General features: G+C 39.1%; 1 protein-coding gene across 1 annotated transcript; it reads left to right on the forward strand.

The window, feature by feature from the left end:
- The first annotated feature begins 9,471 nt into the window (after positions 1 to 9,471).
- Positions 9,472 to 16,701, forward strand: LOC306858934 (uncharacterized protein). The gene is made up of 8 exons (XM_079399743.1): positions 9,472 to 9,540; positions 10,376 to 10,687; positions 10,795 to 11,094; positions 11,177 to 11,245; positions 15,594 to 15,683; positions 15,795 to 15,839; positions 15,977 to 16,057; positions 16,172 to 16,701. Exons 1-8 carry the CDS (start codon positions 9,480 to 9,482, stop codon positions 16,198 to 16,200), a joined length of 987 nt encoding a protein of 328 aa, XP_079255869.1. The 5' UTR covers positions 9,472 to 9,479; the 3' UTR covers positions 16,201 to 16,701.
- Positions 16,702 to 20,434: the final 3,733 nt, after the last annotated feature.

Raw genomic sequence — 20,434 nt, forward strand, 5'->3', positions numbered from 1 at the left:
CGAGAAATGGATTTGAATGCACGATGTGAAGATATGCAAAATCGTCTAAGGCGAAACAATCTGAGAATTTATAAAGTGGCTGAAGGGAGCGAGGGAAGAGAAGTTAAGCTTTTTGTACATGATTTGCTTAAATCTGTTCTTCGGCTTCCCCCTTGAACTTAATATCGTCATTGAAAGGGCACATAGAACGCTCACTGCCAAGCCCAAGAACCCTGAAGCAACCCCTCGTTCGCTCGTAGTTAGGTTTTTGGACTTCTCAGTAAAAGAAATCATACAACGACAAGCCTGGGAGCAGAAAAAAGTTATGTACGAAGGAAAGCAGATCTACTTTGATCACGACTTCTCTCCCGAGCTGCAGAAGAAAAGAGCACTGGTGCGTGATGCAGTAAAGCAGCTAAAGATGAAGAAGCTTAGGGCAAAGTGTGTTTTCCCTGAACAGCTGAGAGTTTTTATGGAGGATGGCGTGAAGACCTACCCGACATTGACAGACGCTGTGCCGGTACTTGAGGAGTTGGGGGTGCACGCCCGAGTAGACGAGAGGGAGCGACTGGAGACGGAGCTGTGAGGTGGTGACCGAGAGGGGTGGAATACAGCGGGAAGGAGAGCCAATGGAAATCCAGCGACACTCACCAACACCGAAATCAAAGCCTTTTTCAACACCGATAAGTAATTTATACCTCCGCCGAGGTCATCTATCTAATTAAACCAGTGTAGTTAGGAGAAGAAAAGTGAAGATTTCCAATATGGACGAGGAGCGAGAACCACTAAGTGGAGGGCCACCTATCCACAGCCAAGTCGCAAACGAAACGCTCTGGGAGCGACAGCGATACCGCACACGACGTGTTTTTTTTCCCGCGGAGGATCAGTCACCAGCCTCCGTCCAAGACACACTGGGGACTGGGTTATTCAGGTTTGAGAACTAGTTAAAAGATTCACGTTTGATCCAGTCAGGTATGTGGAAGCCTACATTGTTCAATTTGGTAGTTATGTGTTCATTTGCAAGTGTTCTTTTTGTCCTGAGACTTTTGATGGGCCATTATACTGTTATCTTTTGTAAAATATACAACATAATAACAGATGGATAATCTAATATGTGTTACTTATAATGTTAAAGGCTTAGGTAGCCCAATTAAAAGGAAAAAAGTGCTGAATCAATTGAAAAAACTTAACTGTGCCATAGCAATGCTACAGGAAACGCATCTCTCAGATAAGGAACACATGAAGCTGAGGAGAGAGTGGGTAGACCAGCAATATAGCTCCTCACATCAAAGTGGGAGGAAAAGAGGAGTTGCTATTCTTTTCAACAAGTCAGTGTATTTTTGCCATGAGAAAACTTTCAGTGACAAGGAGGGGAGATTTCTGATGGTGATTGGATGTGTAGGGGGCATTAAAATGACTCTAGTAAATTTGTATGCTCCAAATGAGGATTGTCCTATTTTCTTCAAAAATAGTGCGTCATTGATAGCAGACAAAGCTGAAGGGATTATTCTTATAGGGGGAGACTTTAACTGTTCTGAGAGCATCTGTAGATAGGCTCCCTGCTGACTTTGGTCCAAGGACCAGGAAGTCTTTAACTCTTTGTGCACTGATGGATGAGTTGGGTTTGATAGATGTTTGGCGTCGACTGCATCCCAAGGAAAAAGATTTTACTTTTTTTTCTCGAATGTACACTGTAGTCACTCAAGATTAGATATGTTTTTGATGACTGGTGTAGATTCCTATAGAGTGACCCAGTGTTCTATTGAAGCAATTACCATTTCAGATCACGCTCCAGTCTCTTTGACGTTAAAGTTGAATCCAAATAATAATTTTAAGTACTGGAGAGCAAATGTATCTATTCTAAATAACGAAGTGATTCAACAACAAATTAGGAAAGTGTTACTTGAGTATATTCAATTTAATGACAATGAGACTGTAAGTCCATCAGTATTATGGGAGGGAGCCAAATGTGTCCTGAGAGGAAACATTATTGCGATTTCATCCAGATTAAAACGAGAGAGGCTTGCAGAACAATTAGGATTGGAAAACAAAATTAGACAATTAGAGAAAGAATACCAAGCAGTACAAAACAATGACATATTTAATATGTTGAAAGAAAATAGGCAGAAATTAAATGACTTATTAACTTATAAAGCAGAGGGGCAGCTTCGATTCACAAATCAAAAGTATTATGAATTTGGTAACCGGGCAAGCAGACTGTTAGCATTTCAATTGCGAAAAGCACAATCAAGCAGAGTTGTCCATAGAATAAGGTGTCCAAATTCTGGTGAAATGCTATCACAACCCAAGGATGTGGCAAAAGCGTTTGCCACTTACTACCAAGAATTGTACAAGAAAGAGAGCTGTCAAAATAAGGGGGAAAAAACAGAGAATTTTTTCAACTCAATATATCTTACCAAATTGACTGAGGAGGAAGCCGATCTATTGACACGCCCAATTACAAGAGAGGAAATAAAAAACAGCATTTTAAGACTTAAAAATAATAAATCTCCAGGAGTGGATGGCCTCCCAGGTGAATACTATAAAATATTTGAAAAAGAGCTTACGCCTCTTTTGGATAAAGTTTATAATTATGCACTTTCAGAGGGGGATCCTCCTCAGTCATGGTCTGAAGCGATTATTAGTGTCATTCATAAAGATGGTAAAGATCCTACTCTGTGCACGTCTTATCGCCCCATCAGCCTCCTCTGTGATGATCTAAAGATACTGACTGCCATCATTGCAAACAGAATACAAAAATATATAAGAAAACTTGTGAAACCCGATCAGACTGGCTTTATCGCCCATAGACAGGGGACTGATAATGTTCGAAGAGCTTTAAACCTCCAAATAGTGGCACAGAAAAGGAACACCCCATCAATGCTTCTCAGCTTGGATTCTGAGAAGGCGTTTGATTGGGTGGACTGGGGCTTCCTACAACAGACATTGAGGCACATGGGCTTTAATGAGACGTTTATAAAGTGGGTCCAAATTTTTTATAAAAACCCAAAGTCACGAGTAAGGGTTAATGGGCACTGCTCAAAGTTTTTTCCATTGGGACGCGACACTAGGCAGGGTGAAGTTCTTTCACCCTCACTATTTGCTTTGAGCATAGAGCCGTTAGCCGAACTGATTAGATCCAATCCTCTCATACAGGGAATAAGAGATTAATCAAATGTTCAGCATAAATTGTCACTTTTCGCTGACGATATTTTATTATTTCTGGAAAACCCTATCACTTCTGTTCCAGCCTTGCTCCACAGTCTTAAGGAGTATAGTATGATATCAGGTTATAAAATCAATACAAACAAATCCGAAGCCTTAATGATTGTTGGGACTTGGCCATTGCAGTTGGATAATCTTGTCTCATTCAGACACTCCAAGCAGGGGTTTAGATATCTTGGAGTAATTCTTACCCCCAAGACTACGCAGTTGTTTTCATCTAATTATGATAAATTGTTAAAGGAAATCAGAACTGATTTAAACAGATGGGATGTACTACCGCTTTCTCTTTTGGGTAGAATCGAATGTATAAGAATGAATATTCTTCCAAGATTATTATTTCTGTTCCAAAACCTCCCTGCTGTTATACCACAATCTACTTTCAAATTTCTAGATAAATTAATGTCAAAATTTATTTGGCAAAACAAAAGACCAAGAGTGCGCCTAAAAATATTAATGTCGCCTAAGGAAAATGGGGGCTTAAATCTACCAAACTTTAAATTATACTATTGGGCTGCCCAAATAAAAGCTGTGGTGGCATGGATCATTCGGGATCCGGAGTCACAATGGGTTTCTTTGGAGGAATATTCGGTGCCGGGAGTCTCTCTCTCTCAACTCCCATTTCTCAACCTGCAGTCTCAGAAAAGAATAAAAATTGCAAATTTATGGGTCAAACATACATGAAAGATTTGGAATAAGGTCCAAAAGCAGTTGAAGGGAAAGACTGCTTTATCTCGAGCTATGACTTGTATATATTAATGGAAATATTGAGTTCCTTCCATCTTTATTAGACAACAGCGGCTTTCGGGGATGGGCTGAGAGGGGTCTTCTCACAGTGAATCAATTGTTTGATGGAAATGTATTTAAAACCTTTGCCCAATTAAGAGCGAAATTCAAGTTACCCTCAAGTGATTTATACAAGTATTTTCAAATAAGGAGCTATGTAACAAAACAATGATTAGGAATTGATCAGAAGAGAGCCTACAAATATAGAGAAGCATTTTATTAATTTGATTGAAAATGGTGGTGTAATGTAAAAACAAATGTCCGTGATGTACAAAAAATTGTTGATTGACATGTCAGATAATACATAAAACATAAAACAACAATGGGAAATGGAGCTGAATGTTACCTTGGAGGACGATGTTTGGGTTAACATTTGTTCTGGCTGTCATAAGGGTGTGGGCAGTCAGGTCTGGAGGGAGTTTGATTGGAAGACGAAAATCAGATTTTTCAGGACTCCGTTAAAATCTTTCCTCACCAAGAGTAGTATGAGTGACAAATGTTGGAGAAACTGTGGATTGGTTGGTGAACAAACTCACATCTTTTGGGATTGTCCCATCATACATAACTTTTGGAAGGACATTAAGGGCATTTTGGAAAATCTACTAAAAGTGAACATCTCTTTTGATTCCCAAACATTTTTACTGGATATCTTTCCAGATAATCTTTCTCAAGACCAAGCATTTCTTCTCCATCTCCTCTTAATGACGGCAAGGAAAATGATAACAATCTGTTGGTTAAAACCTGAGCCACCTACCGTTATGCAATGGACACAAAAGATAAGACAAGTTTATTTAATGGAACGGTTGACAGCACAACTGCAATTAAAGACTCCAGTTTTTGAAAGAAGATGGGGTCCTGCTATTGACTTTCTGAAATAGCATACCTATTAAAATATTGATCTCGCACAAAAATATTACATTTTATATTGAATGACAAAAGCATATCAATTAAGATATACATCATTAAATGCAAAAAGTCTGGCTGTGCTTAAGGAGTACATTTTTGTACCCTTTAAAGATGAAAAGAAAGTGACGTGACATACGCCCGGGGAGCGGTGCCTTGCTCAAGGGCACCTCAGTCGTGGTATTGAGGGTGGAGAGAGCGCTGGAAATTCACTCCCCCCACCTACAATTCCTGCCGGCCCGAGACTCGAACCCGCAACCTTTGGATTAAGAGTCCAAATCTCTAACCATTAGGCCACGACTTAAGCACACCCCTGTTCCCATTAAGCTCACATCATATTTTATGAAAAATTCTTGTTTATTTTAAAGGAAAATGTTTAAAGAATAATGTTTTTTGAAGCTACAAAGTCAATCACAAAAAAACCCAGGACACTAAAATCAAGCAACAAGGCATTCAAGTCGATCAGTTATATATGTCATCTAAGCACATTGTAACATCTAGGCTAGTCCACGTTTAGATAAGTAACACATTCAAAAATCAAATAAACCATTAAATTCATGTGGATGAACACAGAAACTAGCCTCATTATGAAGCCTCTTTTTAAATGGATGTCAACTTATCTATAGTCTCTTAAGACTGGAATACACTACATGATTTTCCACAGATTTAGTCTGGAGAAGATGATGCTAGATGCCAAAGATCAGAGCCAGTCTGCAGATTTGAGTCGACAGATTCCATAGAAAATCGATTAGCTTAATTTAAAGTGACAACCATCAGTTAATATTTAAAGTCTGTTTATGAAGTATTTACATAGACGTTCAATATGGAAGAGCTTAAAGAGAGCACACTGAGCTTAATGGGAGCAGCAACCATTTTTAATAAATTTCATGTAACATTAAAATTACAGGATTTGTGCTAAATAAATAGTCTAGGTCGCATTAAGTTCATACATATTTTAATACGAACAACTATTATTAACAATATCTATGAAATGATACTTTTTCTTATTGATATCACACTGAAGTTGTGTGATTTTCATTGTAGTGCACCCTTTAAGATCACCATAAAATAAATAATATGAAACCTTTAAAAATTACAGCACTGTAAAACCACAGACCAGCAATAAACTGTCAATTTATAATATTATGGATGTAAAAGTACAAGCCAGTAATGCCTGTGAAGTAATATGTTAGCGAAGCACACAATCTTATACAGCTAGTCAGCTAACTGTGTTCTGTAGCATCTGCGCTGTGTTGCTAAAACTAACTTTTGGATCTAATGTAATTATTTCCCACATCCAAGTTCCAGGTTATAATATGCAAAAGTCTGAACATTAATCTCTTAATTTTACAATAAGTAGTGGAATTTACCCAAAATAAAGGCTAAACATCTAAAAAACGCACATTTAAGGAGCTCCTCTTTTGGTGAAAGTTTTCAGACAGCTTTCAAAATGGCCGCCAGACAGAGTGAACACATGGAGACTCATATCTCAGTGTGCAATGATCTGATCGACTTGAAATTATAGGAGGTATATAGTAACAAACACATCAATTGGTTAAGACATCAAGTAGGATAATAAATTATTTTTTTCTCAAAAATGGAAGTGTGCTTAATGGGTATGTGACCTCAATAGGTACATTTACCCTATATTTACAGTGAAAAAAATATTTTCCATGATTGCAAATATACATTATTTTGCAAACTCTGTAGACATCACACAGCAACCTCTTGAGAAACCTGTGTTTGTGTGGTTCAAACCTTTAGAGGCAGAACAGATTTTGACAGTGTCATATCGGACTTCGCATAAATTGTAATAAACTTGTTTTCAATTGCATTATTAAATTGTTGACTTGTTTACTTAATATGAAGTGATAACATTTCGTTCTGTTCTGTGAGACTTCTACTGCCGGCTTGTTTCCAAGAATAGGCCTACACAATGTTAAACAAGACTTCACTTTAAACCCTAAAATAACATTTCTGCAATCGTTTAACCGTTACGTGTCATGAAATGTTTACTTTGTCTACCATGGGCCACAAAAGGCGTTTTCTCCGACATGCTGTGAAATAGAAAAAATACACCAAAAACGCAACATTACAGCGCACTAATAGTTTCATTTCGTAATAATCCAGATCTTCCGAATCTATACGACTGCGAGGAACAGACCCAAATCCAAGCTTTTATTCAGCGATCTTCATCTCCATCTCGAACAGCAAGTCCAGCGACCGTAAACGCCGAATTCAAATGTTGCCGCTTCAAACGACAGGTTTTACAGCAGGATAATCGAACGCTCATTGGCTCTCGCCTGCATTCGTCACAGATTGCAACATGCCGTGTTTCAGGTGAGGTGTGTTTGAATGATGCACACAAGCCTTCACGGAGTGGATTGGGAAAATAATCTGGATAATATTTTTAGTGATTATTCTGCTCTGTACCTCACACAAACCTACTGTATTCCGCCAGAGAGGACTGCGGCTGCAACGCATCATCATTTGGATTCATTTTGGTACTGCTTTTGACATTTTTGCAATAAATAAATGATTAATTGCATTTATCTGTCTGTCATTTTTTTCTTATACTGTACAGAAATAGTTATGTTTAGGTTTAGAGGTAGGAGTGGGATTAGAGACTATAAAAATATTCTTAATCCTATATTGTTACTAAAATGGTCAATTGCGTTTTATATCCGCTATAAAATGGGTATAAGCTTAGGTTTGGGGGTAGGTTAAGAGGTCTAAAAATATAAATCACTTATTGATAAAATGATTATGATATTCCTATCAAATGCATTTTTATGATATAGCCTAAATATGTAAATATTTTACATGTTTTTAGCTAAAAATACATAGCGATTTGTTCGTTTTAAACGTTTAAATACGCCTAAACTTTGTTTTAGGATCAATAAAAACGTACAAAAATGTATGTTTTGTGCTTTTAAATGTTATTAATACCTACTTATAAGCAATGAGACCAGGCTGACTAAACACATTTGATTCATGTAATCAGCTCATTAATAAAGAGCTGAAATTGTTGTTTCGTTTAACGGAAACATTCAAAATTTGCACTATTGGGAAAACAACTACTCAAATGTGCAAAGAATAGAAATGGTACATGCACAGAATCAAGCTTTACATCAGGTTCATCATCCCTGATCCTGCAGAGACACTTTACTGTAGAGTTTAGTTCCATCTCTAATAAACAAACCTGAATTAACTAATGAGCCTTTTAGCTTTGTTGGATCTAACTTGAACTAAACATTTGATACATTGCACCACTGAAACTAACAGTCGGAAATGGTTTGTAGCAACTATAGCAATATGAAAGGAAAACCACTTAAAGAAGAGGAAATGGCATCATAATGTGTGAGAATTCACAGCCATCAGTCTAAACTGGCTTCAGAGATGATCAGACTGTTCACTGTGCGTTTTGTATCCTTAGCGCACAGCTTAAAATAAAAATAGAACTAGCATGCCACAAAATAAAGAGGACAAAAGACCATTAGTGATTAGGGGGGAAAACAAACAGACAAAAAACCTAAGGCAACTTTTGAAGTTGCTTAATAGACAAAAATATTGCTGATGAGAAAATTAAACTTGAATGTTTTTGTAGTCATCTTATATTTTTGAGAGCTGGGGGATGGTTGAGTTATTGAAGTTAATGTGTTAACAGCATGTTTGATTTGAATAGATACAGTTATACTGTATCGATTTATTTCAGTGCACTTCTGAAAATAGCAGTGTTTCTATTGGGGATTGCCCCACTGAATGCTGGTTAATAGTTACTGACCACTGCAGGTGGTCTCTTGTCAGGGAGTCAGAGGCATCATATTGAGTTTGACCGTTTATTGCACAAGAGTTGACCATTTACACATGTAGCGTATTTGAGGTGGTTTCTGAAATAAACTGAAATACATATTCATTGTCTAAATATAAATCACCGACTCTTATCACAAACTCTATAATAAACAACTTTGTAAAGTGCACTGATATATGGAATATAAACTGAGAAATATATCAGCAATATCTCTGTGAGAATAAGAATCTGCAATGATTACAAAAACAATATAATATAGAAATGAGACTATCATTAATAGACGTTAGTAATAATGGTCGTTGTAAGGTATTATCACCCTGAAAATCTTACACTTAAATGTAATAAAGTTGTAAACAAACAATGCACATCGCGATGCTAGCAGGGCTAACAGGATCAGGAAGTGTAATCTGCTGGGAAAAAAAACCAAACTAAAATCAGCCTGAACTGGTTAGCTGGTCTTAGCTGGTTTAAGATGGAAGTAGCTGGTTTTAGCTGGTCTCCCAACCTGACCGGCTAAAGAAGTGGCCAAAACCCCTTTAAAACCAGCCTGATGACCAGCCAACCAGCTTAAGATGGTTTTATTTTTTTTAGCAGATTATACTCAGAAAGATCGCTATATTTATAGATACTTCTTTATCACAGATATAGTGTGAGTGAAATGCAGCTAAACGGTCAGTTGGTGAGATCAGAGGAAGTTAACACCCACAGGATGAGCTGAGGATGTTTAAAGGAAGAGATGTAACTATAGACTGAAAAGAAAGACTGACAGAAACAGAAAATGGCTGATAAGTGTCACATGTGTCTGCTGGGACTGATCCTTCTCTCTGCACTTCTCACAGGTAAAGACACCTGTTTATGATATATTAGATATTATAAAAGATCTCTATAATGTGAAGATCAATTAAAATTAATTTTAGTTCATTCATTAACCATTATAAAGCACAATTGTAACAAAAAAGTTTGTTTTTACTGTAATTTATTTATTTTATCATCATCTCACAATATGGATCTGCATCCAAAATTATTTTTGCAACCGAACATTTCCTGTAATTTATTGAATAAATAAATGATAAAAAACAAATCTTACAACAAATGTGGAAGCTAAATGGCAAAAGAAAATAAATGTTTACGGTCATATTACCCCCCCCCCCCCCCCCCCCCCCCCCCCCCCCCCAAAAAAAACCCGTTTTGGGGAAGCTCCTCTCTGGATGCACGGTCAATTGGGGGCGCTCTGGAAGGAGCAGGCACTGGAGACCTCTGACTAGGAGCAAGCACTAGAGAGCTGGACGGGACCAGCGGATTCATAGCAGGGCTCGTGAGAGCAGCAGGCACTGGAGGGCACTTGCAATTCTCTGGAGGGCTTGCCATATGCTCAGACAGCGGGCTGCGTTGCGTTGGCCACAGACGGCTGTCCTGCGTTGGTCGCTTATAAAGGAAAAGGAACAAAGGAGCAAACGAGATGATTAATATAGGTGATCTAAATGAACAAAGATTAACTAAACTAGGACAGGAAATACCAAATAAGGGCAAACAGGAACTAAACAGAAACCAACACGTTACAGCTTGGTTCATTTCCTGCTTAAAACAGGACACAACAAGTTTATTTTATTGACTGTATTTCATAATCGAGTCATTAACCCACATTAATATTATTACTATTATTGTTATTTGTAGGTACCAGTGGAGTGGATGAGACTCATGTGTTCTGCAGATCTGGTGAAAATGTCCGTCTGTCCTGTAATAATGCTCTTTCTGGCTGCACATCAACTACATGGATCTATAACAGACATTCAGAGACAGATGAACTGATTGCTGGAGGGATAAAGAGGACTGACAGAGAGATACATGAGAGACTGAGTCTGGGCTCTGACTGCTCTCTGAACATCAAGAAAGTCACAAAAGAAGATGGTGGATTTTACTCCTGCCAACAATATGTGAATGGAAATCGAACAACTGATGCACCTGTTTATCTGCATGTTCTTCATGGTCAGTGTTTCTGTGAATATTATGATTAAATGTTGAATTAAACAGTAATATTGTCACTGAAAAGACTGGAATCAGTCGTGTAATCTCTGTCTGATTCTCTGTTTCAGTCTCTTCATCATTCTCACAGTCTGAGATCAGATCAGGCCGCTCTGTGACTCTCTCCTGTCAGTTATATTATGATGGAGAGTCTTGTGATTATTTGGTTCATTCTGAGGGTATTGATCTGATCTGGGTAAATCAGGCTGGTGTGAAACTGACAGACTCCAGATTTCAGATCTCCTCAGGACAGTGTATCAGCTCTCTGACTACAACACTCCTGAATGAAGATCACAACAGAAAGTGGAGATGTCAGGTTACACGGAGAAATCAACTCAAGACCTCAGTCACATATACTGTCAAGTATCCAGGTAAATTATTTATATTAACAATTAATTATCAGTAATTTAAATATGATTGTAGTCTATAACGTATCTGAACATTCATCTTCAGCTCCGACCGAAACAAAGACACCGTCTCCAGTCACCAGCTCTAAATCAACTGCAGCTCCTACACAACCAGGTACATAATCAGCTGTTAAGATGAAGGTTTACTGTTAACTCAAGACCACAGTCACATATACTGACAAGTATTCAGCTAATAAACTAAATTTTTTTAACCCCTTAACTGTCACAAGTTTACTTCAATATATTATGATTAAATCCTAATCTAATCGTGACAAACTATATCTCGTTGAAAAGGTCTAAGACTTCTAAATAGATATTTTACCACTGTTTGTTGTTAACAATTGTGTAGGAACAGTAATAGATTAATTTATGACAAGAGTGCACCTCAAAACATACACATCATAACAGAAGTTCTGACCTTTCTCACAAAACAATTTTGTGTTTACTTTCTCCCTATCACGTTTTAGTAATCATCATAAATTATATATAATTTGAAAGCTTAAAACCTCACATTTCATCCTACGAAAACCATTTTCAAATCGGACATTGTATTACCATGGAAACGGTACTTTAGGATCTTTTAGCAGGCTCCTCCCCCTTAGTGGGGGTGTCATATTACAAAATGTATTACGGTCTTTTAAAATCAAAACTTTTCATAATCTTGACAAAATACATATCGTTGGAAAGGTCTGAGTGTCAAGATTCCATTTTGTTAGAAGTAATGTTTAGAGAGAAATTCATACATTTGTGACAGAAAAATACAATAAAAAAATCAATGGAGTTTGGATGGTGTCAAAGACCTGCCAGGTTCTGCCACCAGCCAATCACTGCGCACACCCTCACCTGAATTTTGATCACGAACACCTGCACCTCATCATGTCCCTCATCACACCCTCCTATAAAGACACACACCACCAGACACTCGACGTCCGTTCTCGTTAATCCGAAGAGGACTGCTAGCGCTACCCCAACCTCTTGTGTGTATGCTCTTAGGATCCCTCGTCTGTCTGCTCCAGGAAAACCTCCCAGTCTTCTCCTTGACGGCGGTGTGTGTCTCCTCCGCTCTGCCCTTCTGCTCCGTGTCACCTGCAAGGCAAGATCCAAAGTAACTCTCCAGAAACGCTCTTCAAGATTTCAAGTCAGATACTCACCATTATTCCCCGTCACTGTCTCACTGCTGGTTCAATAAACTTGAAAATCTGTCTGTCTCCGGGCCTCTTCTGTAACAGAAGACCGGACCAACACCGACGACCAGCAGCATGAGCACCACCGATCCCTTCAAAGAGCTCGTCGAGCTCATGAGACGAGCTCTCACTCCGGCACCATCATCAGCACCCACCGCACCTTCCGGCATCCCTTCTTCAACGCAGATTTCCAGTCCCATGGACCGACCAGCGCCTTACTCAGGATTGGTGGAGGAGTGCAACAGGTTTTTACTCCAATGCTCTCTCACATTCGAAATGCAGTCCCAACAGTTCCCTAATGAAAGTTCCAAGATTGCTTACATCATCTCTCTTCTCCAGGGAAAGGCCCTACAGTGGGCAGAGACTATTTTTGCTCAGGGTGGCCCGGTTACTCAGTCTTCCCAAGATTTTATACACCATTTTCGAGAAGTTTTTAGTAAACCAGCCCTAGACACCTCTATTAGTGACCAGTTGTATCGGTTACGTCAAGATTCGCTGCCTATTAAAGATTACGCCCTACAGTTCCGCACCCTTGCCGCAGCCAGCGGTTGGAACGATCGAGTCCTCCGTCTTCAATTGGCGTCTTCAACACTCCATCAGATGTTCCACCCGTCTGCACTCCTGCCTGGATGAATTAACCCCTGAGAACTGCTGCAACCCTCTCCTCCGCCATCCAGCCGATCTGTACCCTCCAGAACCAGTACAAGAACCCATGCAGCTCAACCACTCCCGTCTGTCCAACCAGGAAAGAGCTAGACGTTTTTCCCTCGGCCTATGTCTATACTGCGGAGAAAAGGGACACCTCATGCCCAGTGTGACCTCCACGCATAATGGTGAGTCCCATCTACCCCGACGTGCCTAATCTTAAGCCACTGACCATCGAAGTGCTTCTTACTGGCCCTAAGTTCTCTGTTCCAGCCCTCGCACTCCTCGACTCCGGCTCCGCCGGTAATTTCATCTCAGGCACCCTCTGTCGCCAACTCGGACTCCCAACCACCATCACGCAGAGGCGTTACCAGATCCAGTCAGTAACCGGCATCCCCATAAGCTGTTCTGGAGTGTTCAACAATTGACATTATCCTGGGATGACCCTGGTTCATCCTACACGAACCTAACATCTCCTGGCAATCTGGTGAGGTACTCAAATGGGGAGAACAATGTTTCCAGGGATGTTTCCCCACGATTCCACGACCCGTTTCACCACACTCAGTTTCCTTGAACCTCAACGCCACTTCCATTGAAAGCCCACCAGAAAAACTCTCCATTGACATCCCTACCTGTTATAGCCAGTTCCAGGACGTGTTCTGCCCCAAGAAAGCCTCCCAGCTACCTCCTCACCGGCCATGGGACTGCACAATCGACCTCTTACCGGGTGAGTCAGTGCCCCGCGGCAAAATCTATCCTCTCTCCATCCCCGAGTAGAAGGCCATGGAGGAGTACATTGAGGAGGCTCTCAAGCAGGGCTATATTCGTCCCCTCTACGTCCCCTGCCTCATCCAGTTTCTTCTTTGTGGCGATGAAAGATGGCGGACTTAGGCCCTGCATCGATTATAGAGCTCTAAACAACATTACCGTAAAATTTCGATATCCTCTTCCCCTCGTCCCTACGGCGTGAGAACATCTACGCGGAGCCACTGTGTTTACCAAGTTGGACCTCCGCAGCGCCTATAACCTCATCCGGATACGTGAGGGGGACGAATGGAAGGCCGCATTTGTGACCCCTACTGGCCACTACGAATACCTAGTCATGCCCTATGGACTTGTCAACGCCCCCTCCGTATTCCAGGATTTTATGCATGAGGTACTCCGGGAGTTTCTACACCGGTTTGTGTTGGTCTATATCGATGATATTCTCATATACTCCCGGAGTATGGCAGAACATCAACGCCACGTTGCGGAGGTCCTGCAACGCCTGAGGGAGTACCAACTGTACCTTAAGGCAGAAAAGTACTCTTTCCACCTTCCCTCAGTGCAGTTCCTTGGGTACAACATCAGCAGCAGTGGTATCCAAATGGACGAGGGGAAGGTTAAGGCGATCAAAGAATGGCCCACTCCTGACTCCATCAAGGCGCTCCAATGTTTCCTGGGGTTCGCCAATTTCTACCGTCGTTTTATCCAGAACTACAGCACTATCACTAGCCCCTTGACTAACCTACTCCGCGAAAAGCCCAAAGCTTTACGCTGGACACCAGAAGCCACTCAGGCCTTTCAACTATTAAAGGAAGCTTTCACCCAAGCGCCCATCCTTTTTCACCCCGACCCCAGGAAACTGTTCATCGTTGAGGTCGACGCATCCACGTCAGGAGTCGGAGCCGTTCTCTCCCAAAGGCAGGGGACCCCAGCCAAGCTCCATCCATGCGCCTTCTTCTCCCGTAAGCTCAGCCCGGCGGAGAGGAATTACGACATCGGCAACAGGGAACTTCTTGCGATCAAGCTCGCCCTGGAAGAGTGGAGGCATTGGTTAGAGGGTGCACAACATCCTTTCACTGTCCTAACCGACCACAAGAACTTGCAGTATCTCCGGGAAGCAAAAAGACTAAACCCACGCCAGGCCCGTTGGGGGCACTTTTCTTCACACGTTTCAACTTCACAATCTCCTACCGACCTGGTTCCAGAAACGTCCAAGCTGATGCCCTCTCCCGTCTCTTTGACTCCCAAGATGAGAGCCCCGAAGAAACAGAACCTGTAATCCCTGAAAAGCTGTTTGTCAATCCCATCCAATGGCAACCGGATCTCCCACCACCTCCTCCAATGCCTCCACGAACACCCCGCCGGGCTGTCCCCCAGGACTGCAATACATCCCCAGATCCCAACGTTCACAGCTCATCCACTCTGTTCATTCCTCTCTGGGCACTGGCCACCCCGGGGCCAACAACACCCTCTCGCTGCTAAGGGATCGCGTCTGGTGGGCTAACATGGCAGAGGATGTTCGGAGATTTGTCTGCGGATGCGCGGATTGCGCTATGTCCAAGAACCCCCGACGTCTACCTGCAGGCAAGCTCCTAACTCTGCCCGTTCCCAACCGCCCCTGGTCACACCTAGGAGTGGACTTTGTCACCGATCTGCCCCCCTCAAGGGTTCCCACCCTTCAAAATATATAAATAATTAGACAAATAAACACCATCTAACCTCAGTTTTATACATTTATGTCTGACTGTGTTTCTCCTTGTCCTTAACTGTCTGTGTGAGCTATACCTGCCTGAGTCTTACTCGCAGCTGTTAATATATTTGGGGGCAAAATAATTAATTAATTGTGTTCTGAACATTCATCTTCTGCAGGTCTAATGGATTCAACACTGATTTCAGTCAGCAGCTCAAACTCTGAGAAGAAATCAAGCCAAACTACAGTAGCAGCTCCAACAAAACAAGGTCCATGATCACTGACAAACTTCATCAGTCTCTCACTTCTCTGTCTTTTTATGATGAAATAATGCAGTTTAGCCAAATGACGATATAATCTTTATGTCTTGTCTGACACAGCATCAGAACCTGTGGTCTATATGAATGCTGGATCATTAATCAGAGGTATGGAATGGCTTTGCATGCACTGAAATTATCAGTGAATTTATAAATGGTTTGTCAATAATTGTTCATTATTCATAAGCAATTCACAGATTCATTCTCTTCTTTCTCTCTGTTCTCTCCACACATCTTTCCTGCAGTGATTGTGATTATTGTTGAGATTGCAGTGTTTGCTGCTCCTACTGTGATTCTTCTTCAGATCGTCTGTGTGAGAAGAGCTGGTGAGTTTTGAACATCACAGAACCTGAGGATTCACATCGATCTCTAACAAACTGAATCAAGACAGTGAAAAAAAATCAGTAAATTGTTTTTATTGATTCATTTCATCTATTTAGGAAGAACTCTCACCACCAAAAGGAAATAGAGATGTCTACAGTATTACAATGAAATGCCTTCAATAAATATACTGTAAATATTACAGCAAGATTTATTTGAATGTTTATGGACATTATAGATATTTGCATAAAGCTTTGAATGTAATTTTCCAGACAGGTACCTTAATAAACATGTATGGCTATTTACACAGGAATCATAATATAAATGGTAATCTTATTTTAATCTTTAAAATCAATTTAATTTATAAAAAGAAATTAAATGTTTTAATAATCCAGTTCAGTGATTCTCAAAGTGTGGATTCTCAGAAGAATCACTAAATTAATGTTAAAACACAATACATTTTAATTGTGATTTATTTTTTTTACATTTAAATAAAGTTTTTATTTAACTTTTATGTAAAACACATTTAAATTTAATCATTTAAGTTACCTGTTACCATTACCTGTTTGTAAGCACTGTGCAGTGTTAATGTTCAAACTGTGTATTTACAATTTTAAAGTGACTGACAACAATAAATATTCTTATTAGGAATAAAACTGCCTTGTTTTTGAACTATGCAGAGCTGTAGCTGAATTGGGATTACTACGCTACTGTATTTTAATGTTGGTCATTAAGAGCCCTCGGATTTGATAAAAAATATCTTAATTTGTTTTCTGAAAGAAGAACAAAGGTCTGACGAGTTTGCTCGCTCGTCCAGGGGAGGCCCAAACATAATGAAGAGAGATATATATTCTATGGGCACTCTATAACAGTAACCCAGCTAACCATAATACGTGTTTGTTACGTAACTGCAACGTAATTTGACGACCGAACTTTCGTTGTGACAACCGGAAAGGTGAAATTCCCGGATACGTTGCTACAACGTAACTTCGTGACATTGCCAGTTCGTAACGGCGACGTCGTGGCAACGTCGCGGATCAATAGTTGTGTGCTGGTAATCAGTTGGTAATTTTTTATAATTGTTTATTTTCTGTGGGCGGACATGCTGTAGTTTAACCTAATTTCTGTCCTCATATGCCCAAACTAATTTAAAGGCTGTTTCAACAGCTGTGAATGATGAATACAGACTCTAAATGAATTTAATTCATTTATTTTGAAAAACACAAGAAAATACACCCAAATTATTAATAAAAACATAGGATATACAGCGAAATATGAATGAAAGCATGCAGGACGTTCTGTGCTCAGCATCATTATAAAAAGATATGCTATAGCATAATATTTGCTAGCAGACATTTCAGATAATTAAGGAAAGATACCATAATCACAGAGGTATAAATAGTAACAAAAGTACCTAAAGTAGATTGTATAAACATCATTTTTCAAAATAATAAATCTTTAAAATATTGAAAATGTTTATAAAACAGAACAATGACCAATTATAACCACATGTGAACATATTTCACACAAAGATTTTAATTCTGTCATTAATTACTAACCCTCGTGTCGCTCCAAACCCATAAGATCCTTTTGTGCAGAACACAAATGAAGATATTTTTAACAGATGCCTTGTGTGCGCAAAAAACAGCAACAACAAAAATATTATGTCTTTATTCACAAATTATGTGTATATCCAACGCATTTTCACAAAAGCAGCATGAGATGGCCAGTTCTTACGCCAATGCAACACTGATGCATCATGGTGCTCTCGTGAACACATTATTTTGTAAATAAAAATGCAATGTTTTTTGTGCACACAAAACATTCACATCACTTCATAAATTGAGGTTAAACAACTGGGGCCTGTACCATGATGGTGGCTGAACAAACTCAGGGTTACAGGATTAGTTTTGAGTTGACAAAACCAAACCAGTCCAATCCGGCTTTGTTGGTACCATGAAGCTGATCATCAACTTTCTCTGTCAACTCAGGCTTGATCCTGAGTTAATGGAGCTCGTGCACATGCATGTGTGACATCAGTAATGAGCAGCCAATCACATGCCTTGAAACTGTGATTCACTTCTCATGAGAGAGTCAGTGCGATTCACTACCAAAGATTAAAAGATTGAACAATATGAAGAATTTAAACACATTTACACAGCAAGATGAAACGATCGATCCATGAAAGAGGAAAACTTATCTTACCATATAAGTGCAAGTAAAATTTGTAAAGTTTATAATATTTATAGATATAACAACACTTAAAAATCTAAACTCCTATGTAGTCATGTTTACAGCTATTGATTCTAAAACGTATTTATATTGCATATTATCTATATGTTTATAAAACAGAAAGACAAGATAAAGTTAAAAAATATGATTCATAAATATGCACAACATCTGAAAATGCACGAAGATGAGAGGAAAGCAATGCGTTTAATGAGAACTTTCAACCCACTGAAAAATAAGAAGCAATATTAAGTCACGGATGCATTTTTATTTATTATTATTATTATTCTTCAAATAAGTTATAATTACCTTTTGGTTTATTGATGATTTTCAGTCTCTGAAATAGAAATGTTCTATCAATTATGGATGGCATCATACATACATCATATGTAACAATATTTAATAGGAGTTCTAACACCATGTCTACACCGGACGGCGCAACAAAATAAAATAGAACCTATAATTATATGATGATGTCTACACTGGATGCGGCGCGGCGCAACACAACAAATCCCTGACCGTAAACTGATGCCTCGTTCTATTTATGACGTACTGACACAAAGTTCAAATGATTTTCAATGGTCCCTTTGTCGCGTCCAGTGTAGACACGGTGTGAGAGTGTGTAGCTTGGGTATAGAGAATGGGAATCTACGTCATTGTGCATTGCATTCTGGGTATACAATACAAATCACCAGAGGAAAAGATAACTATTTATGTTAATATTTTTAGGAGCTTCTGGCATTTTATTAGAATAAATGAATGAATATTTGAATCCCTTGTGTTATTAAAGATTGTGGTCAGTTATTTATGTTTTTGAAACAAGTCCCTTTATGTTCACCAAGAAAACGGCATTTATTTGATCATAAATAAAATCCGCAATGTTGTGAAATATTATTTAAAATAACTTTTTTCTATGTGAATATATTGTAAAATGTAATTCTTGTTTTCGCAAAGCATGATTTCTGAAGGATCATGTGACACTGAAGACAGGCATAATGATGCAGAAAATTCAGCTTTGATCACTTTTTAAAACATACTGAAATTTTGAATATAAATACTGTATATATTATAATATATACTAATATATATATATAATACTGAATATTTTACTGTATTTTAATCAAATAAATGCAGCAGTGGTGAGCATAAAAGCACATTAAAGCACATAGAAGTCACGTAAATATAATATAATATATAATATAATAGCTTTAGAAATGGTAAACGTGGTGTAGAAATAACAATTAAAAAACATTGATTAAAAACTAAGGCGTATAAATAGCAATATATTTTTTGTACACATTAATACATGCATCATGAACAATTTTTACACTTTGTTTTATGTATTTTTAAAATATATTTTCAAAATATATTTAGATATATTTAACAGTTCTACATTCCTATGGGTGTAATTAATGTGAATTTATTAATAGGGCTATATAAAGGTAGTTCATGATGGTGTTTGAACTACTGAGATGTTTAATATGTTTTTTTTTAAGGATGCATTATAGGCATATTATATAAATGATTGTTAACAGGTGTACTACACAGCACAAGCGTTTTTAACCAGATAACCCACTGGGGGCAATTTCTGCCATGCCACGCAGGTAAGCTTCGCACTATGGGAGATCGGGCTTTCTACTCAGCTGCTCCGAGTTTGTGGAATGCCCTTCCTGATCATTTGCGGACTCCACAACCTGTCGATGTTTTTAAAAGTGGTCTCAAAACTTACCTTTTTAGTAAAGCTTTTAAATGAATTTTTTTGTTTGTTAAATAACATTTTTATTTTAATGTTTCTTCTTGCTTTAATCTGTAGCACTTTGGGATTCTGTGTGAATATAAAGTGCGTTACAAAAAAAAAAAATTATTATTATTATTATTAATAAGGAAGGAGGGCCCAAAAATGAGTTTTGCCTATGTCACAATAAGAGGTCAATCTGGCCCTGTGTGTTTGTTTCGTGCCATGTGCTCTCTCCTGTCTATTGTCTGACTCCGCCCATCTTGTCCTCTCTCCTGTCTATTGTCTGACTCCGCCCATCTTGTCCTCTCTCCTGTCTATTGTCTGACTCCGCCCATCTTGTGCTCTCTCCTGTCTATTGTCTGACTCCGCCCATCTTGTGCTCTCTCCTGTCTATTGTCTGACTCCGCCCATCTTG

This window comes from Barbus barbus, assembly GCF_936440315.1.
Source record: "Barbus barbus genome assembly, chromosome: 39".
Classification (NCBI taxonomy): domain Eukaryota; kingdom Metazoa; phylum Chordata; class Actinopteri; order Cypriniformes; family Cyprinidae; genus Barbus; species Barbus barbus.